The sequence below is a fragment of the Trichoderma gamsii genome, assembly GCF_001481775.2.
Source record: "Trichoderma gamsii strain T6085 chromosome Unknown Scaffold_1.2, whole genome shotgun sequence".
NCBI lineage: Eukaryota > Fungi > Ascomycota > Sordariomycetes > Hypocreales > Hypocreaceae > Trichoderma > Trichoderma gamsii.
In genome coordinates, this window is record NW_020171338.1 from 710,674 (window position 1) to 736,479 (window position 25,806).

Genomic DNA, 25,806 nt, shown 5'->3' on the forward strand with positions numbered 1-25,806 from the left:
CGATGGAAAAAAAATACTAATGTTCGGACAAGTCGCGCGAATTCTTTGGGTGGTTGGCCATCAGCCATGCCCGAACCATCAGAGGATCCAGAGCTTCCCAAACCCAAATCAACTGGTGGTAGATTGCATGTCGCGAGATGACCTGTGTGCGCATCGATTGACCCTCACGTTCTACGGATGCATCAACTTTGGTCAAGAATTCCCAAGATTTCTGATGCCACCAATTTCTTTTTTTGCAAAACTACTAAGTGAAGCTGCATGGTTCGTGAAACTCTCTTATGTTGAGTTTCCTCTTTCTCCCACTGCGTAGCTAATAATACCATTACCAGGTATCAACAAAAGCCTGGACGGACGAAACATTTTGACGGCTTCTTTGACACAGCGTTGAGTATCTGCGAGTCATCATCACACGCAGACCAAGAAGCCCTTACTTGCGGATATTCATTTTTGCCTAGGAGCCATTGCCATGGATTCGAGCGACTTCGATGCAAGTCACGATCATAAGGAACATTCCCTCGAGCTAGTGTCCAAGATTTGCAAAGAACTGGATGCGTGAAATGCCTAGCTCTGCATAAGCGAGATAGAGTCGCTCATCCGCAGCTCCCAGGATAAACGATACGAAGAAGGCGAAGCTCATCTCAAGAAGGCCTTACGCATACGCAAAGCTCTTGGCAACTACATTCCTCGATCAGGCGAGGCTAATCTCAGCTGGTCTCTGGTTGCGCAGGGCAAGCTTGAAGAGTGTAACACCCTTCTTTGGGATAGCCTGGCGGGCAGAGGAAAGGCCTTGGGCAAAGATGACAGGGAACCTGTGCGAACGGGGCTGATTCTTTACTCACTTGGTAACCTCCGTGCTGCGCAAGATAAATGGGACGAAAGCTTCGAATACCACCAGAGAGCATTGCGTCACATGCTTGCTACAGTGGGAGAGAAAGACTTTTACACAGCCCAGTCTCCAACAAGGTTATCGAGCACTTCATTCGCTTGCATCGAAACGAAGAAGCCATGTAAGTATATTCCCCTGGAGCCCTCAAGAAGGAGTTGTAAGGCTTTTGGTCTTCTGGCGACCACTAGAGCAATGATCAACGGAGCGATAGATATTTGGTCAGTAGATCCGGCTGTTCACAAGAACGAAATTGCACGCACGACTTTTCCAAGGGCAAATTGTTTGAAGCAACAGGCAAGGCTCAAAAGGCTTCCATTGCTCTTAGGGTTGCGTGTCGCTTGAGGAAAGAGATTACCAAGGAGGACCAAGATTCGAAGACTTTAACAATGAATGATTTTGACGAGATTGTTGCATTCTGGGCTCGCTGATAGCTTGCATGGAAAGCATAATGTGCTTGATGACTCTTGTATCACTAGTTAGTGATCCTAATCGGCAGCTTCTATATATAATTTGAGCTAAATTATCACGATCTCGCGGTACTGTGCACCACTCAACCAGTCAATTCCATATCTTGACTCAAATTGCTCTGTTAGCTGAATAATACCGACGCGTTGGTAAGCACTCAGCTTCCCCTTCCGCTGGGGCGTCTTTGACAACACAAGACATACCCTTGGAAAGAGTGCAAAGATGAAGAGGTTTCTTGGCTTGCCCCTTACCTCATCCTCAAGAATATAATCTGCTGAAAACGGTAATCTTATGGACGGTACTTTGCACGAAGAAGCTGAAGAAAGCTCTATCTCAAGTTCAAATGTGGCCATGTCCATAGATGGCAGGGAGTGTTGATCGACGAACAGGCGAGCCGGGCGCAGAAGACCCAAAACAGCCAAAACGGCAGAAGAAATCTCGCCATAGTAGTTCTTTCCCTTGGCCGTAACCTGAAGAGATCGAATAATTGGCCGTCTGTAAGATGACTCGCCCCGGTGACGACCGGTATTATGGACGAAACTCTGTCTAGGTAAAAGCCAAAGGTCCTCTAAGTTGAAATACCGAACCCCTGTATTCACAGATACCCAGGACCAGGAAGGGCCTATATATTCCTGAGAGCGATAACCTGAGGTTCTGTCAGCTCTCCAAGCCAGATCAAGAAATAGGGATGATCTCCATAGCCCCGCATGATAAGCGCCGAGGAAAGGAGCCATGCGATGTGCAAGGCCTGATAGCGCTGGGAGGCGATCAGTTCGTTTCGTCAAATTCAGCTTAGAATAGTGCTCAACAATGTCATGCCACTGTTTGATGGGCACAAATGCTTCTTTTACTCTGTGGTTGTGAGCGTTTAAGGCAAGTTCCCTTGATGCTCCAATTCTCCGCTCTCGGCTCTCAAGTTGATCATCGACCTCGTCAAAGTCAGGGTCGATTCTTCCAATTGACTGCCGCTCATTCACCCGTGATATGACAGATTGTATAGCATCCTCTCTGCGTGAGCGTCCACTTTCATCTTCGGGCTGTAAATTGCTGACTTTTAGCTCTGTCGCAATCGCGAACAGTGATTTTAGAGTCAGAGTGTTCGATAACCCGCCGCATTCGCAAATTGTGTGTTCACAACATTCCCAAATCATCTCTTGTAGACAGAAGTGAAGGACTCTTGGAGACAGCACTCGTTCCTGAAATACCCAGGCTCTGGAGAGCAGTGGGTTGTCCTTTGTTGGTATCGCCGTCGGATTGGTGGCCCAATGCGAATGCTTACGGCGAACTTTGAGCCTGTAGGTGTCTCGAGTCGAGTCTGTAACTTCCAATGAGTGCTCGACATATTCAGCTGACTGGCTTGAGAAGCACCCAGCCGAGTTGCAATCAGACCAAGTTGCAGCCAGCGTGAGATACGAAAGATGGTAAATGTCAGCCATCTTTGCGGATTGTATCTCCCAATCCCTTGGATCGTCTTGAACAATGCAAAGCGCGTCAATCCAGAGGTAGGATATATCGAGCTCCAAGCAGAATCGAACAGCGTCCTGGAACGTTTTAGGAAGCTCGTTCCACGATATGTCTTTTATTCTGCCACCTAGATTCGCGATTGTGGTGACAAAATTGTGGTTCAAGCCCCAACGGTGGCTCAAAGTAGCGTATTTACCTAATGTTTTCTTTGGTTCGGTAACACAGACCGTGATCTTGCCTTCAAGGGAAGCTTTGAATGAGAGAATCCTGTCAGGCAAGGGAGAGAGCTCTAGAGAGTGACAGATGTGATCATTGCTACACTCCTGCATTTTTGTCTTTACCCACTCTATTGCTTGCTTGGATAAGGGGTAGCCACTAGGGGTCGGTCTTGGCCAGATTGCTTTCCATAGCATCGGGTCCGGGCCTAGATTCTCAGTGAGCATAATGTGTCATAAAATGATTTAAGCTGCCCTTACAAGCTATATCGCTGAAAATCTCCAACACGAGCCTCGGCTTTTCCTTGAGGAAGTAGATCTCTAGGAAGAGTGTATCTCCAGAGAAGGCATAAGCATTGATAGCAGAGGTATCCACTGTAAACGACCAAGTCTCATCTTGCATGAGAAGAATTCCTTGTAACATAATGGAACAGAATCGGCATTTTTTGGCAAGTGCTGCATGCTCTAAGTCGTTTGATGTAAATTCGATGGCAAGCCTCATCCCTGATCTCTTCTGTTTGAGATCGTTGCAAACTTCACAGTTCGACATTTCATTCTAAAGGGCCTGGAAGCAGAGAAGGATAGCAATAACGAAAAACTGCGAGCGCTGCTATGATTGAAGCCTGCGATTGAGTATCTTTTCCTTCTTGTTGAGCTTGGCCCGTGCCAAATATTCCAGTCTTCTGGTCAGGCTTCTGCCTGGATTGTACGCCTTGCCTACATTTATCACGTGGGCACCAGACCTTTGTGTGGTTTGATCTAGCCTGATAGATCCAGATGGGCTCGCTCCTACCGGGCCGCAATGGTACAGAGTACATGTACATGTTCTTCTAGGCGCTGAACCACGTAACTTTGCACAACAGACAAGGCTTGAGAAGTGAGCAACTTGGACGCCGTTTAAAAAGACTCTGAAAGAGTGATAAATCGGAGGAATCTCAGCAACGCTCTGGGGATTCCGTCAAAGTCCAAAGGTGTTCTTACTATCAAAATGTCTAATAGAGGATGGAATACGATCTTCAAGTGCTCTGCGCAGAGACATACCACCAGTAGCGGAAACTTACAAGAGAGCGGGAGAAAAATAGAGGCAGACTTACTGTATTTGTAGCTTTAGAGGAGCAAACACTGCAGGGGTAGAACACTCATTTATCTTAACTAAGACTCTCACGAAGAATCATGCCATATTTGTAATGGCGTGCCGTATGATTCAAGCTGCCAGCACATCATTCCAAGCCAATTTGCATGTAGTCTTGAAGATATGAGTTCGCCTCTCTCATTTGCTTCGACAGGGTAGGAGAAGAAAGGCTGTATGGATAAGGAGCAACTGGCTACGACGAAGAGAAGGAAGGAGCGACTGAGAAACTCTTCCAGAACGTTTTTAGCCATACCTGCTAATAGGTCTAAAAATACCGAAATCATCGAATTCTCTACCACGAAGGAGCGCATCAACTCTATAACCAAGTCAACAGAGTCATGGCAGCCAGATCAACCCTTCCCCCGCACAGGAGTTGCTGCTTTGCGGCTTGGCGAGAACCCTGTGTCAGTGCGTCGCAAGAGGTCTGTGTCAAACTCACAAGGGGCTGAGATCTCAAATGCCTTGCCCCAGGGCACGGACCGCAATCCTTCCACGACGTGCTGCACGCTGTCACGGTGAGATGACGACAGTTTACCTGTGAAGAAGCTGACACAGACCTCAGACCGGATGCCTGGATGCAAGGTAACCGTTGTTACTGCCGGGCCCTGGCTGACTTACCATGTCAAATCAGCGAAGGCATCTGGATTGCTCCAAACAGAGTGCGGAGAACCTAGTCGTGGGATAGTATTGGATGTTGTTGAAAGTGAAGCAACAGACACGGCCGCAGCCTGTTCAGCGGAAGAGACGGCGGAAGAGACGGCGGAAGAGTCGGCAGGGATGTGCCATGTCAATCTTAGAGTGATTGAAAATGATATCTCACACTCCTCTTTTGCAAATTTTCTAGTCGCTGTCAATATTCTTGAGAGACTGCTGAATTGTTCTGGATCCATTAGGTATATCGCCGTGAACAAGGCGCACGGCCATGTTGCTACCCTGAACGACTTCGCGGTTCTCAAAGATGCGAAGGGGCACGGCCGAGCTACTCGAGTTGATAGAGCTTGAGCCAGGAATAGCCTCTACTTAAGGAGTATATTCATCTCAATCCATTCAATTATCTGACATATAATCACACAATTCTAGCTTACAATGATCTATGATCAGAAGGCCGGGAAGGGCTATCTAACAAGAATCTGTCAGTCAGGTTTTCGCAGGTGAATACCTAGTCCTTAGAGCTGTTTGCATTTTCAAGTCTATATTAATGAATAAAACCGTTCTAACGAAATATATTACGGATTCAAATAACAATATGACTATCCATCACCTGTCTCCAGATTCTAGTCCAGCCCCATTCAAATGCGATTTCATCTAGGCGTTAAGATGGCTAAACTTTCGTCGACTTGCACTTTAGGAACCTATTGCGCTCGGAGTTACTGGCTGGAAAGAGTATACTATTCGCCACTTTCAGAAAGAAAGGGCATGGAAGAGTACATCGTATAACAAGCCGAATCTCCCGACTCAAATGCCGGAACCATTTAGTTTTCCATCATAAATCATTAGCAAAGCTAGGTTGAAGTAGCCAAGATGACTGCTTCTTCTCAAAATGGGCTACATGTGCATGGGAGCTGCTATTCAAGGCTTGGCGTTATCAAACGTGGGAGCCAACGGGCCGTTAAAAGGCCACAAGGGTTGGTGTGCAGGGAAGCGGAGGATCAAAAACCAGGGCTCGCAAAGCCATTATGTGCGTACAAAACCGTAACATGAACGTCTACTATACCTATCGGTCCCTTGACACTGTATGTACATAATCACGACGTGTGTGCTCGAAATTCTCGCATTCCCCGTTTTTCTATCCCACGCTTGGCAGGGATTAGCTAGCAATCAGTGCGAGCCCTTCGTGCTGATTACCTGTCAGACTCTAAACATACACCTAACTCACGGCGCGTCAGTAATGATCGGTATCGCCACAGGCACTAGGTAGTTGTAGCCAGGTACAAAGCGCAATACGCCCGTCTGTATGTACTCTTTCTTCTTAAGCGAAGCAGCTTAGAAAGCGCTGAGTCCGGATCTAAGCACTAATCATGTTCAAGGTGCTATCTATCATGTGATGTTCAGTTCAATACGGGAATGTAACATTAGCTGATCCAAAAAGTGCTGCACAAGGACCAGGAGCCTTGTATCTTTGTGTTGATTACAACGCAAGGATGCAACACTATATGCTCCATGTACAGAAGTAAACGCCACCATGGCGACGTACAGTATACAGACTGAAGGTAAAAACTCCGTGCTGATCCACAAGCTGATCCTGGCAGGGTAATTTAGCGAGGTAGACCGATGGATAGATCTTTTGGCGTGGCCCATGGGTTGACACACCTAGACTGATGGTTTTACATATCGGATTCCAAATAAACGTCTCTATGACTCTTTGCGCTTTCTTTCACTCTTTGACGCAGGGAGACAAGGTTCTTATTAGCTTGATTCGAATGTTGGACTAATTGCTAGTTATACTCTAGGCAATTACTTCGTACTCTCTCTCATACTCTGACCCCTTGGAGATTGTCTTTTACTTGAGAAATATTTTACAGATTTGCCAATGAGACGAATCTATGTATAATGAGCTCGCTCATTATATCGGCGCAAAAGGTAGCTGATATCCTTGCAGATGTGGCCCAGGGATTGATCACCATCCTCTTTCGGTCAATATCCGGGTTACACTGATGATCAGGCACAACCTAGGAAATATTGTGACATCATTTGCAAATTGATTCATCCAATATTTCAGCGCCACGTGCGTGAAGAGCTTCAAAAATGATCTTGCAATGGGCAAGTAATTGAGAGGCATAGAGATGGCTAAGGAATCTGGACATCTTCACTTGGAGTTTCATTTCTCAAGCGGCACTTGACACCGTTGTATATGTACTTCCACTATCAAATATCTGTACCTGTGTGGGATTGTATGATCTTGAACGGTTATAAGATTCTATAGTCGATGAGCGTGTAATATAATGCTTATGCTGATAAAATTCTCCTGGCCAGCGCCATTAGCTTGAGGAACGAACAATTACAGCTTGCTCGCCACATTATGTATCGACTTTTGAAATGAGCACATTGGAGTGAATCGAGTTTCATTGTATGTAGTTGTTAAGCAGATGTGGTCAACAGACCTGCGTGGGTATTTACGAATTAAAATTAGGAAATATATACATTGGGTATCATTTTGTGTGCCATTATTTTGCTTCGATTTCATGCTGGACATAAATCACGCCCCGCGTGTCTGTCATAGCTTTGACTGCCGTCCCAGATTCGATTTTCGTAGTTACGGACGCGAGCTCCATTCCGTTCATCTGGTTAAACCCGTTATCGAAACCATCTTCAATCTGGCTGTAATGCTTTTTGCTGTGAAGGCCAGTCTTACTGTCAACTTTGGATGCGTTTCCACTCTGGCTGCGAGTAACTCGATCGGATGGGCTCGTTAATTTGGTGAGGACCGGCTTGACATAGCTTTTGAGAAGTGGTCCAAGGGTGGGAATACAGGCAGCAATTACTCCGAGCCATAATTCGAGAAGACTGATCAATCCAATGTCGTAGAGGTTGAAGACAAAGTCGGTGTCGTGGAGAGTCGCAATGGTGAATTGTAGTCGCCACGCCATAACACCAATAGTGCTGGTATAAGTTAGTCACTGTCACTTGTACGCAAATGCCAACATTTCTCAATGATCTTTTATAAAAATGTCAAAGGGCAATGAAGAGAAGACCAGGGGAAATGCTCACATGAGACCAATGCTAAACATGACGGAGACCACCAATTTCGATCGCGTCGCCAGTTGTAGTTTCCAGAGGACCGGCAGAGGTAGAAAAACGATTATAATGTCGATAACCATGTTTAGCGACACCGAGGTCAGCTCTTGAATAACGAGATCGCGACACGATCCTCCCGGATGTGGGTTCCATTGCTGATCGATCGGTTTACACTGAGTCATGAAGAGGACGAAAAAAGCGATGCCGTAACAGCTAACAACTCCCATCATGATATGCGCCTGTCGCTTGAACTCTTTCGTGCTGAAGACTCTTGTATACAGCCAGAGGACCGAAAACTTGATGAAGACTGTACCGAGAAGCCATGTTACTCCACTCGCGAGGATAAGCTAGTCGGCGCCCTTTAGTTTGTGATGCAAACTCCAAGGAGGTGTCCGCGCTGTGTGGCGGAAAGATGTTCGTAGAAGCGTACCTTGAACTGGACTCCGAACTCGTAGGGATTGAGCTCGCCCGTGTGCTTGCCTAGCCCATTGAAGATGGCCCAAATGACAACTCCTTCCAATGCGATGGTGTTGGCCTGTTGGACACAAAGGATTGACATTAGCATTGCATACCAGTTATTGATATAGTCACACTCGTAGACTTCCAATCGAACGAGTAGGAATAGTAAAATAAAGTGTACTTACAAGAGCAAACACAATCATAGCATCGTCTGGAAATATTCTGCGCCTAGAAATCGCCGCCGCCCAGAAACGCAGCGATATGATGATTACGCAGACCACTGTAAACACACACAGCCATATCAAGAGGTCGATGCCTCTCTTGCCCGCGGACATCTTCACGGCTGGCTTCGCGTGGCGCTGTGGATGCGATGAGGTGGCTTTGTTGGTTGGTTTTGAGGGGTCAAAGAAGCGTTGGCCGGGTTCATTCCTCGTGGCCCAACACCTTCGCATATATGTAGTATCCTGATCCTGACTGCAGGACAAAGAACCATGCTCCGCATATCTGCAAACGGCGCACGAGCGCCTGGGGCGATGCAACCACAGATGCCTATCAGTTCTGGCATTCAGTTGAGTATAGGTCTCATGGGTCATGGATGGTGTGGAGATGGAGGGGTGGCAATCCCGTTGCACCATGGCTATGCACGTACCTCTCAGACTCCGTGGTGGTGTGGCGCGGGCATGAGGTTGTAAATTGAACGCTGCTCAGAATAGAGTACTCTTTATCCGTTTACCACCTAGCAGTACTCGTAGCGTGCCTACTTTGCAACGGTATGCGGCAAGTATCCCTAGTAAGACGGGTGATAGACAGATACCCTGTCGCGCTCTGGTTCTCCACGCAAGACAAAGGGCAGGCATCCTAAAACGGGAAGTCCGTGTGCTATCAGCTCTGGGTGATTGGCGTAGACGCAAAATGCCGTCTCTTCGCGCACTGATCCTTCCTCCAAGTAGCAGTAGGAACACTTTGTCCTGCTAGTGGCAGCTTACACGGCAGAGAGCGCATCTCCACCGACCCGGAGACGACGCAAATACTTAAGAGCCCATCCTGGACGGGACGCCGATTCTCCCCTGGTTTCTGGTAGACTGGAAAAAGAAAAAGCCACGAGTTGTTCCTAGCAGCTCGTAAGCCGGCCATCATATCAGCCCTTTTGCAAGCATTGATCCGAACTTGCCACGAGGCCCACAGGGTATAATCGACTTCACTTCACTTCAGCCATCATGCAGCCTCCATTGCCCTCTGCGACGCCGACTTGGCGCAATGATACATATGCGGCTATTTCGCCCTTGAAGCCTGAGCTCAGCGCTTCCGGCAAAACCGTTGTCATCACCGGCGCAGTAAGTCAAGTCTGAGCTCTCTGTTTCACCCCAGCCACCACGTCCTACAGTACGGCACCTGTTGCCATTCTTGCCATTCAGCAGGCATGCAGCAACCAGATGACGATCCTCCCCCACTTCGCTACACGCATGTCAGCCAAGGGCCCCGTACTTGGTGCTAGAATGGTGCCATTGCTGGGGGCCAAAATCCTTCCACCCTGTAACTAGCTCCGTGTATGCTAAGCTTTTGCGTCTGAAAGGGAACCGGTATTGGACGAGAAACCGCCGTGGCATTTGCAGCTGCCGGAGCTGCGCACGTTGCTTTGCTCGGACGAAACAGCGACTCGCTCAAGCAGACAGCCTCTGCGCTGCCCTCTTCTGTCTCGAGTTCGTCCCATGTGGTCGACGTCACACAGGAGGATGCTTTGGCTCAGGTGGCCAAGGCAATTGGCAAATGGGACGTGCTTGTCCTAGGCGCCGGCTATGTATCATCGCCGTCTACTATCGCTGCCTCGGACTTTAAAGAGTTTTGGCAGAGCTTCGAGGTAATCTTGTTATGCTCGGTTCCTTCGTATAATTTTTTGTATACTAACTGCTTTCTTTTTCCCTTCCCTCTTAATCAGACTAACACAAAGGGAACATATGCATCGCTCCATGCCTTTTTGCCCACGGCCAACGCTGCCCATGCGTCGGTTGTGGCGCTGACCACGGGCACCACGGCCCTCCCAGCGTCCATGGTGCCGGGCCTATCCGCCTACATGTCTTCGAAACTCGCACAGACGAAGCTTATCGAGTTCCTGGCTCTCGAACACCCCAATCTATTTGCTGCGACCCTGCATCCGGGAATGGTCGAGACTGGAGTCTTTACTAAGAGCGGTGCTTCGGCAGACAGCCTGCCGATGGATAAAGGTGCGTGACAAGATTCCGTTGCTTTTTTCTTTTTCTTTTTGTTTCACGGGAGTTTCGAGACATGCAGTCTAGAACACACATCTAACGCTATGATGCTGGCAGTTCAACTTCCGGCGCATTTTGCTGTCTGGCTGACAAGCCCTGAAGGGTCCTTCCTAAACGGTAAGTCGGTCTGGGCGAACTGGGATGTAGATGAGCTCAAGGCAAAGAAAGACGCTATTCAACAGAGCCAGCTCTATACTGCTGGTATCAACGGCTGGCCATTTGCTCCATAGAGGGTTGTTAACTAGACATGCACTAGCAATAATTGGAACTATTGTTCAATCGTTAACTGTAGTCCAAACGGTAGTGATGTACTGCACAAGCTACAGATTTGGAAAGAGTTGCAGAGGTGATTATAGAATTGATTGCAAGACTCAGTGGTATCTTCTCATAACTAAACTGTATACTAGTGAAATTGGATAAGCCCGTTTGGTGCTATGTAGTGCTAGTTCTAATCTCAAATTGTAATTTCAAGATGCCTGGGTTAGATGTAAATTGATCTTTCACCGTTTCCAGGGCGCTCAGGCTATTATCCCCTGGTGCAGGCCGGAATCGATAGTTCTTCAAGATCCTTGCCAACACGAACTTCATAGTGTCCAAAGCCAGGGTTTTCCCAAGGCAACTGTGGTGGCCAGTGCCAAACGGTGCATAGGCCGCCGGGTTAAGAACCAATTCGGGACGAGTGGTCCAGCGCTCAGGGATGAACTCCGAGGCCTGCTCAAAACAGTCCTCGACTGGTAACTCATTTGTTAGTGCAGGCTCTCCTAAATTTTCTCCGTGGAAAGATGCAACTTACGTCTTCCAATCGTATATCGGGGAGCAACGATGGTGGTGTGAGGAGGGATAAACCTTCCACCGATGGTAAGGCCGGTGTCAGAAGTCTTTCGGTTGCCGCCTGTTAGAAGCGCGGGATGCAGACGTAGTGATTCTTTGATGACGGCATTGAGATGCGGAAGGGTGACAAGGGTCTTGAGATCTAAGGCATCTACATCCTTAAGTTCTTCGTAGATCTGATCTGTGTGCTCTGGGTGTTTGCCGAGCTCACAGAGTACGGCAATTAGAGCAACTGCAGTGGGCTCACTAGACCATTTCATGTTATTAAAGCTTCTTATCAGACTTGTGCGCCTTGGATGTATCTCACCTTCCAGCCACAATGGCTAGTAAGCTATCTCCTGCTGCCCAAAGAAACTTTTCGCTTTCGAAAGCATCTCGGCCTTCGGCGTCTTTCTCCATCAGGTAGTACGCCAGATCTTGCGACTGGTTAGAGCTGCCATTTATAAGTCTGTCCCTCATTTGTGACTGGCACCATGCTATGATGTCAAACCAGTCTTTCAGGACACTGACCCGCGGAGCAAGGTCGAAAGCGATATGTACGAGCCATGGCAATGGAGTCATTGGGCCCAACAGAGAAAGAGCACGCTGTAAGCGAACAATGATGTGGTGCCATTTCTGGGTCTCTAGCATGCCAAAGGATTTGCTGAAAACAAACTCGCCCATGATGTCAAAGCCGAACCAGAGGAGAAGGTTTCGCATGTCTGTTATCTTCCCCGATTTGGCATCTGCCTCGATGCACTGGTCAAGCTTATCGACATACTTGAGGATTTTGGCTTCATGCTCCAAAAGCGCTAAAAAGAATATTGGTATAAATGACGCAATAGAAGTTAAGTATTGAGAAAACGAACCTTTTGTTGTGAAACCGCTGTTCCATTCGCGGCGACGTGCCGCATGTAGTGGTTTATACCGCGTTGTGACAAGCGACATGCTCGGATGTATAATGTCATACCATTCCGCCTTAGCACATTCAGAGCGTGGCCCATCAACTGCCATGAAGACGTCTGGATGGAAAACCGTGATCTCGGCTGGGCCTAGATAGTGGCTAGTTTAGTAGTCCACTCTATATTCTTCATCTCGTTCGGCGATTCATACCTGTCCTCACAAATGCGCCATACTTTTTGTGTAGCTCGTCAAGCACAAGGTGGTTTTTCGAGTTTCTGGCTGCCCAAACATGCCATATTTTGGAAACTTTTGCATACCAAGGCCCCGGATAGCCAGCTGTGGTCAACGGATGTAAAATAGTTCGGTACACCAGAATGCTAGTCACTAGGCCTGCTAGGTATCCATAGGCCCAAGTTGTGATTCCGTGGAAAATATCTCCCGCCAGAGAGGCTTGCAAAATATTCGCTAATATAGGAGATGCGATATATAGAGCACAAAATTGAAGGAATATGTGAGGGGCTTGGAGGTGCCATTCACTCTTGATGAAGATGGTGACATGAATAACGACGCCCGATAAAATGCCCACGGCAATGAGAAGAGCTTCTCTGTGGGCGCGACAGAGTTCAAGTGCTTCCATTATGGTTATGGATTGACAGTCACTCAATTATCATGATTATCGAAGGTCTATCTGGGCAAATGCAAAGAGTATGAAAAGGCAGGTGTATTTTATGACCCAAAATTTTGCTCGATGCCCAGGTACTAGGTGTCGGCATAGCCCGAATTCTCAAAGGAGGTGTGTGTGAGTAGTACATGTATGACCAGGTACCTAGTACTACTGCCTGTATCTGAACGGAGAATATTCATCCTATAGACGAGCCGACCTTCTATCTACGGCAATCCGGTAGGCTAATCCTTTAGCTTGGATTTACCCTTTAGACTGGAATATGGTCTGTACCAAAAGTCGAAAGTGCCAGTACTAAATCATTCTGACAGCGTGCCTGATACTATACAACGGCCCGTAGCCGCGGCCGCTCTTTGTTCTCCACACGGCCATGAATTAGCACACAGCGGCTAATTATCTTTCTTTCTGTGATAAGCTGACTAAAGCTAAGCGAGAAGCTACTGCAGTACTTGTTGCTAATTCTAGGCCTCTTCAAAGGCAGTTGCTTTTCTGTAGAGAAAAACATGGCTGATAGACCACAGATGAGATATGCAGTTGGCAATTGACAACCAACATGATCTTTAGTTGTGTTAGCCTATTTAGGTACTGGTTGTTGCAGAAACTCGGCTAGTATTAGCTAACTTCACAGCCTCGCTTGGTGAACGCCGAGGCCGCTCTGACACTTTTTGTTGTTTACTCATAACTTAGTGAGCGTGTTGGTCCTTCTGTCGGCCATACCAGTGGATCCTGCCGATATGAGAAGTCGCTAGAAAGCTGCGTGTTGGTAATGCGCGTAGCCACAGAGTCGTAGCGCTTGTGCTTGTGGTGTGACAGGAAATGACACGGCATATGGTAGGCTGACAGCATGAGGATAGTGCTAAAAAGTGCCGGCGGAAGTTTAGGAATCCGAGTTGTAGATCTTTGTGATATTGACCCATCTCATAAACGCCAAATACTAAAAGTAGAATACTGCGGAGTTCAGCATCTTGAGAACTGCCAAGTTGAGCCATGCTTTGCGAATGATCTACGGGGCACGGTCAGAGCGTCTCTCGATGTGGCTAGTATCTATAGCCTTGCAAGGTTCATTCAGACTCCGCAGATACATATGGACCCCATGCAGACGCTATGGCCAAAGCCCACGCAATATGACAGAATATCGATACGCCAGACGCACGGCCAATCATGGACGCGAGCTAGGCCTCGTTGACGCAATTTGTAAGGAAATATGCCGCTGGCCTTGCGAGATGCGCTTCCCCTGTCGTACATACCTGCTAGCATGTAACCATACAAGTTCGTCGATCAGACGAAGTTGCATGCGGCTATCAATTCACTTTACAAATACTTGGAAAGTTTATGATTGTTGGTCATACTTGGAGGTGGGAGCGAGGGCTGTGTTGGTGCGGCTACCAGGATCATAGCCTGCAGGATCATGCAACCATTTCTTGGGCGGCGGAGGTGAGCTATTCGCGATACTAGCTGCAGAATAGATCAGACGACGGAGCAAGGCCGAGCTTTTTCTCCTCGCAGTATCATCACCGCAGTTACTCCGCCAACATCCGCTCGAGTTGGACGTAAAGAGCAACCTGTTAGCTCCGTGAAAGCCGCAGCTCGAAATAGATATCTGTAGAAGTTGTTATTTCATCTTCAAACTTCCTGGCCGGCACGAATCACTTTCTGAATCATCTTAGACAAACACCTACTCATTCTATCCCAACCAACCAAAATGTCCAGCTACGACTACATCATTGTTGGTGGCGGAACTGCAGGCTTAGTGCTCGCAGCGCGTCTCACTGAAGACTCTTCAAAGCGGGTCCTCGTCCTGGAGGCAGGCGAGGATCTTACCGCGGATGCACGTCTGTCGGTTCCCGCTATGTGGCCAACGCTGCTGAATACAGACGCAGACTGGAAGTTCAAGACAATCCCTCAGGTAGGAGATGAGCAGCCACTGGTAACTTGGTATTCGCTGCTGACCGGAATCACATCAGGCTGGCTTCAACAATCGTGAAATTGCCTTCCCACAGGGTCGGCTCCTTGGTGGTTCAAGCGCTCTCAACGGCCTCTCGTTTACACTCTCCACCCGGGCCAATGTAGACGCCTGGGCCAAGCTTGGGAACCCCGGCTGGGACTGGGCCAGCTTTTCCAAGTCACAGGCTAAATCATACACCTTGACCTCCGGGCCTGCTGCAGGTACAAGTGGCTCTGGGCCACTCCAGCTGAGCTTCCCAAAGGATACCGACAATCAATGGCCCAAGATCTGGCAGCAGACCATAGCCGCCCTGGGATTCAGCAAGGACGGTAATCCCTACACCGACCAGGTCAGCGGGCCAATATTTGTTGCCGATGCTATTCATCCGGCCACAAAGACAAGGAGTTACGCTGGAAATGCGTATCTGGAGCCTGCTCGTGGCCGAAAGAACCTTACCATTGTGACCAAAGCGGCCGTTGAGAAAATCATATTCACCAAAAACGGCGATGCTGTCGCAGCAGAGGGCGTCAAGTATACCAAGGATGGTGCCGATCTTACTGCTACCGGCACGGAGATTATCCTTACAGCGGGAACAATCAACACTCCCAAGATTCTTGAACTGTCTGGGGTCGGGGATGCACGCCTCTTGACGAAACTGGGCATTGACGTTGTCATTGACAACCCCAACGTTGGAGAGAACTTGCAGAACCACCCGCTATGCGGTCTTAGTTTCCAGGCCCTTGATAGCGAGGAGACAATGGACGGCCTTGCACGCCAAGATCCGACGGCTCTTCAAGCTGCCATGGCCGCTTATGGGCAGCAACTCGGACCGTTTGCAAGAAGCGGCACCAATGCCGCAGCTCAACTCCCGTTCCCGGGCATTCAGTCCGCCCAGGGCAAGGCTGAAGTTGAGGAACTCATTGCAAAGTACATTGCCCCTGGCAGCGGCGGAGACACTCCCTTCGCGGAAGCCCAAGCCGACTTTGTGCGCTCGGTTCTCACATCCACTGAGGAGCCCTCTGGCTACTTCATGTCGTTCCCTGGCTATGCGTCGTTCAACCAAGACGGAACAATGGCACCTCCTCCACCGGGAACTGACAAGTATTTCTCCATTGCCTTAATGCTGACGCACCCACTTTCACGCGGATCCGTCCATATCAAGTCTGCTTCGCCGACATCGACTGAGCTAGACATTGATCCTCGGTACTTTTCTCATCCGTTGGATATCGAGGTTCTTGCGCGGCATCTCCGCTTCATTGAGTCCATCGCCAAAGCCGAGCCGTTGGTCAGCCACCTCCAAGTAGGTGGGAAGCGAAACACGGCGGCAGAATCCGCCGGAAACTTTTTGGCCGCGGAGACCGGCCTCGAACAAGCGAAGGATTACCTGCGTCAAACGGCAGTGGGCGCGCACCACTTCACTGGAACCTGCTCCATGATGGCTAAAGAGCTTGGGGGCGTGGTGGATTCCAAGCTCCGACTCTATGGATGCCCCAACCTGCGCATTGCCGACGCCAGCATCATCCCGCTGACGCCAAAGGCAAATCCTCAAGCGACTGTGTATGGTGTGGCTGAGCATGCTGCGAGCATTATCAAGGGTGAAGTCTAGAGCACAGGTGCTATAGTAGTCTGTATGTAGGGCTAAAGAAGAAGAGCCGGTAGATCCGGCAAATAAAAGATGATCTGAACAAAATACATTTTCCGTATGATAGGTCGTACCTACTACTGCTTCATGTCACATATTAGCTTGAGTTCTGCTTGCCGTTTTGATCTGAGAGTGCATCATTCGTAACCCACTGCTATAGGCGCGCGAGCCGCTTAGAGAAGCTTCCTGAGAGTATCCATGAAAACCCCCCGGAGCACCCCTGTCAATAATTAATAGTAGTACCGAGCACCAGGATATGGTACCAGATAAGAATGCCTTTGCACAGGGCTCCGCTCTAAACGCCGCCAGTCACACCAGACTGGGCAAGGGACGGCACGGTACTCTCCCGCCAATTGCTAGTGGTGCAAGTGGTGTTAGTCCAAGCACAAGTGTGTGTGCTAGTGGCAGCTTACTTCGGACGGAGGATCATCTGTCATGATGTTGGATGAGCACCTAGTGCCGGTATCGTGGGTCGTATAGCGTATCTTGCCAAAATAGACCAGTACATGGAACAGTACCGTTGACCTGTTTAGTAGATAGTTCACAGCGCAAACTATATCAAAATTGACAAAGTGCCTGGCTAGATTTGCACGATGCTGTCACTTTTGCCTAATTCAGTATAGAAAATAAGCTCAAGAGGCGTGGGTAGCGGTTGTACGTTATGCGCTTTGTCTTTTGTAGCATTGTCAAGTTGATGAGAGGGTGTGAAGATAGTGGACGAGAGTCTAGCCACTCCACAACGTGTTGCCTCGCCGCCAGAAATAACAGACGAAAATTGGATGATGATATGATTAGATGTGGTGTAAAGTGCTACCGAGAATAGAAGCCTGTGGTGTAAGCATGTTTGAGTAACATAGCCGAGGAAGGGGGCGAGGCCGTCCTGTGACATACTCGAAATATGCCTTGCTCGATGGTAGAAGTATATACTCATAACTCTATCTCTCTCGGATATGTCGTTAATATTTTTTTGTTTTCCTAGTGAACAGAAGTTAGCAGATGAGGTTGTCAAAGACCTTTCAAGCTTTGCCCAGTTTTGACCAAGTTATCAAGACAACGCTCTCAAACACTAGCTCCTTCACAATGGAAAAAGTTCAAGATATCGGGTATCCCAATGGGAGACGGCAACTTACCACTTTCTCTGCAATCTTTTACATTCCGTATCTGATCTGGGAGTTTACAGAAAGTAATTTTCCAACATTCGTTATCCCAAACACGACGTTTGGGATGTTGGGCGCGTTGGCGGCCTCTCACCTTGCTGATGGGCAAGCCCCTTCCCTCTGGCAACTAGCTCAAGCGTTTCCCATAGTCATTGCATTCAACTGGTACAATGTTCTGATCTTCGACCTTGCGAACCAACGATCGGAAGAATCTGTCAAAGAAGACTTGATCAACAAGCCATGGCGACCGATACCATCCGGCAAAGTCACCGGAGAGCAGACCAGACGGTCAATGCTCATCGCAGTTCCAATTGCTCTCGCCCTCAACTACTATCTTGGCGTTTGGAGAGAGGGAGTCTTTATACAGATTCTTACGTGGCTCTACAACGACCTGAAAGGTGGAGACGAGGTCGTCAGAGACCTGATCATCTCCATTGCTTATGGCTTCTTCAACCACGGCTCACTGCAGATTGCGCTCGGGGCACATACGACTGTCAACCAGGGCGGATTGACATGGATAGCCATCATCAGCGGAATGATCCTTACCACCATGCAGGTGCAAGATCTCAAGGACCAGGACGGCGATCGAACACGGGGACGGTTATCCATACCATTGCTGCTGGGCGAGAGGTTCTCGCGCGTCTCTATTGCTGTTTTTGTTGCTCTTTGGTCTTGCGTCTGCCCTTTCTTCTGGGAACTTGAGATTTGGGCTTATACTTTGCCTTTGGCGGTTGGAGGCGCTGTTGCAGCGAACGTGTTGTTGCGACAGACGGTTAAGGCAGATGACCAGTCTTGGAAGATGTGGTGCTTCTGGTCCATGTGTCTCTATTCAATGCCACTGTTTGCTGCATTGTAACTCTCCCGGTGGCAGTTTCAGAACCGGAACCACTGTCAACTATTCAGTTCTCCAGGCTTCCTTACAACTACTTGTGGAATACCTTCCATTTACAACTACGGAGCCCACATTATAACTTTCTCGTCATCCATCAGCTTGTTTCAGGTCGAAAAGTGTATTTTTTAGCAGAAGGAGTTTTGTTTTCGGTTTATTTTCCTTTTCTTTCTTTTGTAACTATGACCTTCACTGGCTTCGATGAAGGCTTTTTTACATATCACTTTGTTAAATTGTACAGATAGTTGTGAGAGTAAAACTATGAGATCTCATTGTTGACTTTGTTGCTTAAACTACTGAGAAATCTGATGTGACTATCCTTTTCACTTAGTAACTGAAATCGGCATAGAAGATCGGGTACTCCGAATGAACGCTCGTATCTACAGGTGCAGTAAGGGTACAAATGGCAGGCAGGCACGAGTATGTAGGTATTCTCGTACCGTACAACGGCCCGGGACGTATTAGGCAAGAGTTATCTGCCAGTTCTTTCTTCTGCATGCTGCAGGTACTTCATATTGCTTGTGTTAAAATCGCTCAGGAGACTTGGTTCGAGACCGCGGAATATGTACTCCGTAATATAGGCCAGGATATAGATAGAGTGCAGCATTAGTGTAAATCCGCGGCCAATACAACAAGGAACGGAAATGCTTTCAATGTATGTCAAACATGGGGGCTGCGCGTCTCCATGCCTTATCTTGGTTGCCTCAAGAAGTAAGTAGCACCAAGGTCACTTGGTACAAACGTAGCTATGCAATGCAACACCAGCTTGGCTTCGTAAGGTTTTCGTAAGTCAACTAGAAGACATAGTACACAACATACAAAGTCAAGATGTGAACCCAGAGAAGCTAGACCAGTCGTCAATCGCCGTCTAAGCGATATGGCTAATAAGAAGCGGATTAAGCTCCAATAAAGCACCCAATGGAAGCCTGTCGCTAATACACGCAGAAGTGGCTGCATGGGCTTTGCACGTAAGCGACTTTCGAATCCAGCCAGTTACCTTCCGGTTAAGGCAGCCTCCCGCGGGCAACGGAGATCCCTACAGGCCGTCTTACCACCCTGGCGTTCTGCAGAGCAAGGGCTGATATCTCACCGTTGTAGCGGCGGGGCGTCATCGTTGCTTGCAGATAGTGCTAACAATGCGCAACTGATTCGCCTGAAAAGCCACCGAGCATAGACGCTAGCAAGTATTACATGCGGTTGGCCAAATGGCTGACATCACACAGCGCAGATTGTCAAAGCGTTCGCAGCAGGCATCCGCATTATCGAAACGAGTGAAGCAGTATCACAAGTTCCCAGCATGGAGCACCTCCTGTATCCGAAGGTATGTACATGCTGCCTTTGCGTACTTGCACATAGGTATGTTGTCAAAGTGCGGGGGTTTCATTCTCATCCAGCCGCTATGAATGCAGTGTTCAATGCTTACAAACTCAAATGGAAAAGCGGTTATATGCTGTGCCTTGGCCCTCCGCTTCCTGAATGCCTTTGCACGAGCAACTTCTAGACGCATTGCTTCTTACACGGGGTCCGTAAAGAGCATTATCTAAGTTTTGTTCAAGAGCAATATGGGTATCAAAGACAATGTGTACAGCTGTAAGCTCATAGGTGAAGTACATGTAGGAGCATCTATGCAGTGCCGCTGACATAACAGCATACTACCCGTATATACACCTAGTCTGTAGCAAAGACATCTTGCCATGGTATCAGAAAGCGTCAGTAAATTGAAGAACCGATAGTCACAAGCTAGCGATGATAGCTTCTAGAAGGCAACAACTAAAAATGCCACTTGGGAATCCTTCCGCCACCACATGAGGCGTAGGCTTGCATTTCACCCCGCAAATTATTTCATCTACGACTAGAGCAGTTAACAGCACTTGGCGATGGATGGATATGTAGCAATGTAAGAAGTCCACTTGCAGTATAATGTTGACTCAAGATATGGCTTGTATGTATTATGGTGGTCCTTGCCCATTCTCTTTGCCAACGTAGTAGTCCATATCAGGCTCTTCTGGAGGAGGGTTTTATTCGCTGATTTCGAGCCTGCTCAGTGCTTTGATAGCATCTAGACAGATTAGATGAATACGTCTACATTTCTAAGATACAACACATGTTTCTTGAACTTATGTAAACCTTCCACCCACTTCTCTGCAATGTTCTGTATCATTCCCTTATCGAGCCTGCACTTTTCACCAATCAACCTGACCCGATTCCTTGCTCCTGTGGATCGTACTGCAACCCATCCTTCAGCCGCGGCTGATGCAAATCTCCATAGTTCACCTGAATAATCTCCAACTCGCCTTCTGGTTCGCTCCGTCTCTCCATCTTCACGTGGCATCTGGCCACGACAAAACGCCCATGCGCGTGGCATGCCGTCTTCCGTCCCAGAATCTAGACTGGAGCAGGCCATGCGCCTTCCTGCATCCACCATCCGCGCCTTGACATTGGCCCGACGTGAATGGCCGACCCGACCAACCTGAACGGTGTGGCTCGTCTTAGTTGCTGCATGGCGTTAGTGGACAATCAAAAACGTGGTTTCCACATGGCCCCCGTCGAGAAGATGCAGCCATGACCCTGGCTGCCGGGCTAACGATCCCTCCCCATGACCCGCAAGCACTCTCCCTTTTCATGGCTTGGAATGTTCTTTGCTTATAACAAACTTCTCTTCTCGAGATCTTCTACTCCAGCTACTTTGTGGCTTCTATTATATATTCCTGGTCCAGCCGGTAGCTGTTCCTGCTCAAACCACCCACACTGGACTCTTACACAGTTCTCAGCATGGCTCGGCTCTTCTCTCTTCTAGCCATCGTGCCGGCTCTGGTATCTGCGGCTGCCATCAACACGACTTGTGTCACTGAGTCGAGTTGCCGCTGCTTACCGTCAGATTCGTGCTGGCCAACCAAATCAGAATGGACCGCCTTCAATAGAACAGTAGGAGGCCGACTCATAGCCACAGTACCTATCGGTAGCGTCTGCCATGACTCTTCCTTTGGCTCCTACAACGCTCAAAAGTGCAATGCCTTGAAGTCCGTGTGGGACTATCCCGCCACGCACATCGCGTCTTCCTCCGATCCCATGGCGCCGTTCTTCGCCAACGTCAGCTGTGATCCTTTCACGGCGCCTAGTGCGAGATGTATCGTCGGTACCCTTGTTCAGTACTCTGTCAATGCTAGCTCTAGCTCCGACTATCTGGCTACCATCAAGTTTGCACAGCAGAACAACATCCGCTTAGTGATTCGAAACACAGGCCATGACTACTACGGCAAGTCTTCGGGAACTGGAGGCCTGGCTCTCTGGACCCATTTTCTCAAAGACATCTCACTCGTCAACTATAAGCAAAGCTACTACACCGGCAAAGCGCTAAAGGTTGGAGCTGGCGTCCAGAACTCTGAAGCCCAAGCTTTTGCCCACAAGAATGGCCTAATAGTTGTTACTGGAGATGGCGCATCGGTTGGCTATGCAGGAGGTTACAGTCAGGGTGGTGGACATGGGCCAGTGGCCAGCAAGTTTGGCCTTGCCGCTGATCAGGTCCTCGAGTGGGAGGTCATTACTAGTACCGGCCAGCATCTTGTCGCTACTCCTTCTCAGAACACTGACCTTTACTGGGCTCTCTCTGGCGGTGGTGGTGGAACTTATGCTGCTGTTCTGTCCATGACCGTTCGAGCTTTCGCTGATATGCCAAGCTCTGCTGCCAACCTTACAATCACCAACCAGGGAATATCCGATGATGCTTTCTACGCAGCTGTTCAAACATTCCTCACGACACTACCTAGTATCGTTGACACTGGTGCTACCGTTGTCTACCTGCTTGCTTATGGGGCGTTCCTTGTCCAGCCTATAAATGCCCCTGGTGTTAGCAAAGCACAGCTGCAGACGCTTCTCAACCCTACGCTGAGCTATCTACAGAAGCAAAATATCACTTACGGTAAGTCTCCTTCACTCGCCACCATGTTTATTAATAGGTCTAATTTCTTCGATGACAGACTTCCACATTGACCAGTTCTCTACGTTTTTGGATAGCTTTAACGCCTACAACCCTCCTCCTAACGTCACTGAGTATAACATTGGCGGGCGTCTCATCCCACGAACGTTACTCGAAAGCCAGTCAAGCGCCACTTCTTTGGTAGACGCTTATCGATTCATTAATGAGGCCGGCGCTGTCATCTCTGGTGTGTGCGTCAACGTCAGTAACGGCACCAAGGTTCCAAACGCTGTGAACCCCGTCTGGCGGACATCTATTACGAGCAATGTTATCGGAGTGTAAGTTGTCTAGCAGTCGACTTTCCACATATAGCTTGATTTGCACTTACTTACGTTTTACTCATAGCCCATATGATCCTCTCAACTTCCAAAATAACATCTACGCTCAAAACAATGTGACAAATGTCCTGATACCCAAGTTGGAAGCTCTGTCGCCTGTTCAGGGTGCCTACCTGAATGAGGCCGACATGCACCAGCCTAATTTCCAAAGTGTCTTCTATGGTAATAACTACCAGACTCTCAAGTCAATTAAAAACAAATACGATCCTTCAAGCACATTCTACGGTCTTACTGCGGTTGGAAGCGACGATTGGACGGTGGACAGCGTTACTGGGCGCCTGTGTCCTGTCTCGTAAATATATATATATTCTTGGGGGTTATTGCCTCGCGTACATAGCTAGATTATACATTTTAAACATGTTCAACACAAGATAATAATGATTAACTCTTAAATCTCCTTGCTGGTGCTCAAAAGCGGTATCGGGGCAGATGCTGTCTTCACTAGACTCACTGATGGTTTGGGCGAATGGTAGGTTGCGATCCTGTTCAGCAGAAGAGGTATTTTATTGATCCAAGAAAGGCTTCTTCTCTCTTCCTTCTTTTTTCCCTTTTCATTCTTTTTTGAAGTAGCCTATCTACAAGACAGTCTTTTCGATCATTGTGATACCATACTTCTCCTTGAGCTCCTTCATAATAGGGTTGTTAATCTTGGCAGTCATAGGAGCCAAAACACCCTTCTCCGACAGGGTTCCATCCAAGACCTGCTTGGTAGCGACAGCGGCGGGCACACCTACCAATTTTGCCATGGCGCTATAGCCCTTGGGGTCGCCGTATTCGACTAGAGTGGAAGTGCGAGTCTCGCGAGAGCCATCTTTGTGCTCGATCTCGAACTTGTGCTGAAGCATGACCATGTCGCGCTCGTTCTCCTCAAATTGCATCTTCTGCTCGAGAGTGGCGCAGAGGGTGTCGAGAGAGTTGCCACGAGGAGTGATCTTCTCATCAGAGAAGATGCCAATCCATCGGAGACCAGAAAGAATTCGCTCACGGTCCTCATCCGAGTCGAAATCGGCTCTTGAAACGATGGCAGCTTCTAGGTCTTTGGGCTCAGAAGAAGAGATGCCAAGAACGGCTTTGGTAGCCTCCTTCCAGGCAATGGGGGTCTTGAGGGCTTCAATGGGAGTCTCCTCCAAGAAGCCGGTCTGCACAAGAACCTTGATGAACTGGGGGAAGCCCTGGTATCTCAGGGTACCACGGACGATAGTCTCGGCCTCGGGAATGTTGTATCGCTCCTTGTAGGGAGTAGAATCACGGTTAGGGTATGCGACGAAAGCATATCCTGGCATGATGAAGTAAGGCTTGGCAGTAGCCATGAGATCCTTGGACGCAATGTCGACAATCTTGCCATTCTGGTAGACCTTGGCAGCGTTTCTCAAGGCGAGTAGCACACCGCGAGAGGACCAAGAGAATTTGTAGCCCAGGGGGTTATCGGAGGCTTCAGGAGCGGGCAACCCGCCGCAATATGAGAGGAAGGAAAGGATCTTGCCGCCTGCCTGGTGGACTTCATCGATAGTCTTGACGGCATCTGAATAGGTCAGCATGAAGTAATAATAGCTGGACAGGACGACTTACACAGGTGATCAATACCGGGATCTAGCCAGAAAGACGGCATGGTCAGTTTTCAGAGTCATCATGGGATTCTAAGGGAGGGAAATATAATTACCAAGACCAATCTCGTTCATGACGGTGATTCCGGCATCCTTGGCCTTCTGGTCCAGCTCCATCATGGCGGGGGAAACGTAGCTCGTGGTCACAACATTCTTCTTCTGTCGGATCGCAGACTCAATGACGGTAGCATGGAAGGTATAAGGAATCAAGCTGATGACCAAGTCATGCTTGGCGACCTCGGCATCCAGAGCCTTGGCATCGGTCACATCGAGCGAAATAGGTGTCGCGAGCTTCACGCCAGCGGAAAGGCCCTGGGCAGTCTGGAGGGTTCGGCATGCTTTACAATCGGTCAGCATATGGTAGCGAAGTAGAAAGAAAAACACAAGCTTACCAACAGTGACAGGGATGCCAGCGTCAGTCAAGACATCAAGTGTAGGCCCTAATTGACTCTGTTAGCTTTGTTGCGCTCCATAGAGGAGGATAAAGCGCTGCTGCGTACGGGTGACGAAACCGGCACCGAGCATCAACACAGATCTACCCGCCGCAATCTAAGTCAGCAACGAATCAAAATTGGTCCCAAGATAATACACACTGTTGCGCCATTTTGATTATTGCGATTATCAGTTGTTGAAGCTTGCTGCGCGCTCAATTGACGGCTATCGAAGTGATAGCTAAGATGGAGTTTATATCAAGCAGAGCTTGAGTGCTAAATTTTACACTATAGCGATGTCGGAGCGCGGGGCAGAGTCACGCCGATGGGCCAAAGCCGGGCAATGACAGCATACAGTGCAGTCCCTCAACTCTTCACACCAGCGCAGATTTTGTGTACTTTCTGACTAATCTTAGTAGCAAATCGCTCCTCGAGAATTATGTGAAATATCACGATAAAGGTGCTGCGCTGGGACCATAATCGATGCGATTGCAAGTCGATTTTCACTACAGTATTTGCAGATTGTAGGGTGCATTGCATCATACTCTCTTTGCTCATGGTGGGGTAGAGGTGCGGGGCGATGGACGTTTATCAAGATGCTTGCGTGAGAATTAACAAGCAGTTATTATACGAGGAATATCTCATATTATTTCATTGGTTGATAGTGAAAAATCCTCTTTGTATATCTCCGGTTTGTGGTAGCTGGTGTAATCCATTCTTACTCATTAGGTTCAAAGAGAGTTCGACATCATTAGAGACCTGCTTGCATGGCAGATAGGCAGTAAAAGAAGCAGTATCAAATCTGA

The 25,806-nt window shown here is 48.5% G+C and overlaps 9 protein-coding genes across 9 annotated transcripts; 5 read left to right on the plus strand and 4 right to left on the minus strand.

Annotated features, from left to right (window-relative positions):
* Window positions 1-66: 66 nt before the first annotated feature.
* TGAM01_v200196 (tetratricopeptide repeat domain-containing protein) lies at window positions 67-1,314 on the plus strand (the record flags this gene model as incomplete). The annotated part of the gene is made up of 3 exons (XM_018809148.1): window positions 67-118; window positions 585-1,007; window positions 1,175-1,314. The coding sequence occupies 3 exons, from the start codon at window positions 67-69 to the stop codon at window positions 1,312-1,314; spliced, it is 615 nt and encodes a 204-aa protein (XP_018657625.1).
* An 87-nt stretch (window positions 1,315-1,401) lies between these two features.
* TGAM01_v200197 (hypothetical protein) lies at window positions 1,402-3,532 on the minus strand (the record flags this gene model as incomplete). Its single annotated transcript, XM_018809149.2, has 2 exons — window positions 1,402-3,239; window positions 3,292-3,532. 2 exons carry the CDS (start codon window positions 3,530-3,532, stop codon window positions 1,402-1,404), a joined length of 2,079 nt encoding a protein of 692 aa, XP_018657626.2.
* A 3,794-nt stretch (window positions 3,533-7,326) lies between these two features.
* On the minus strand, window positions 7,327-8,691 carry TGAM01_v200198 (integral membrane protein; the record flags this gene model as incomplete). The annotated part of the gene is made up of 4 exons (XM_018809150.1): window positions 7,327-7,762; window positions 7,871-8,244; window positions 8,328-8,432; window positions 8,542-8,691. 4 exons carry the CDS (start codon window positions 8,689-8,691, stop codon window positions 7,327-7,329), a joined length of 1,065 nt encoding a protein of 354 aa, XP_018657627.1.
* Window positions 8,692-9,573: 882 nt separating this feature from the next.
* Window positions 9,574-10,853, plus strand: TGAM01_v200199 (short chain dehydrogenase; the record flags this gene model as incomplete). Its single annotated transcript, XM_018809151.1, has 4 exons — window positions 9,574-9,690; window positions 9,930-10,214; window positions 10,293-10,578; window positions 10,681-10,853. 4 exons carry the CDS (start codon window positions 9,574-9,576, stop codon window positions 10,851-10,853), a joined length of 861 nt encoding a protein of 286 aa, XP_018657628.1.
* A 202-nt stretch (window positions 10,854-11,055) lies between these two features.
* On the minus strand, window positions 11,056-12,973 carry TGAM01_v200200 (cytochrome P450; the record flags this gene model as incomplete). The annotated part of the gene is made up of 5 exons (XM_018809152.1): window positions 11,056-11,354; window positions 11,417-11,700; window positions 11,762-12,245; window positions 12,303-12,485; window positions 12,547-12,973. The coding sequence occupies 5 exons, from the start codon at window positions 12,971-12,973 to the stop codon at window positions 11,056-11,058; spliced, it is 1,677 nt and encodes a 558-aa protein (XP_018657629.1).
* A 1,747-nt stretch (window positions 12,974-14,720) lies between these two features.
* TGAM01_v200201 (choline dehydrogenase) lies at window positions 14,721-16,569 on the plus strand (the record flags this gene model as incomplete). Its single annotated transcript, XM_018809153.1, has 2 exons — window positions 14,721-14,924; window positions 14,983-16,569. 2 exons carry the CDS (start codon window positions 14,721-14,723, stop codon window positions 16,567-16,569), a joined length of 1,791 nt encoding a protein of 596 aa, XP_018657630.1.
* A 1,116-nt stretch (window positions 16,570-17,685) lies between these two features.
* TGAM01_v200202 (hypothetical protein) lies at window positions 17,686-18,618 on the plus strand (the record flags this gene model as incomplete). Its single annotated transcript, XM_018809154.1, has 1 exon — window positions 17,686-18,618. One exon carries the CDS (start codon window positions 17,686-17,688, stop codon window positions 18,616-18,618), a length of 933 nt encoding a protein of 310 aa, XP_018657631.1.
* Window positions 18,619-21,423: 2,805 nt separating this feature from the next.
* TGAM01_v200203 (FAD binding domain-containing protein) lies at window positions 21,424-23,261 on the plus strand (the record flags this gene model as incomplete). The annotated part of the gene is made up of 3 exons (XM_018809155.1): window positions 21,424-22,570; window positions 22,629-22,905; window positions 22,973-23,261. The coding sequence occupies 3 exons, from the start codon at window positions 21,424-21,426 to the stop codon at window positions 23,259-23,261; spliced, it is 1,713 nt and encodes a 570-aa protein (XP_018657632.1).
* A 279-nt stretch (window positions 23,262-23,540) lies between these two features.
* TGAM01_v200204 (saccharopine dehydrogenase) lies at window positions 23,541-25,173 on the minus strand (the record flags this gene model as incomplete). Its single annotated transcript, XM_018809156.1, has 6 exons — window positions 23,541-24,487; window positions 24,535-24,555; window positions 24,626-24,907; window positions 24,962-25,009; window positions 25,070-25,104; window positions 25,163-25,173. The coding sequence occupies 6 exons, from the start codon at window positions 25,171-25,173 to the stop codon at window positions 23,541-23,543; spliced, it is 1,344 nt and encodes a 447-aa protein (XP_018657633.1).
* Window positions 25,174-25,806: the final 633 nt, after the last annotated feature.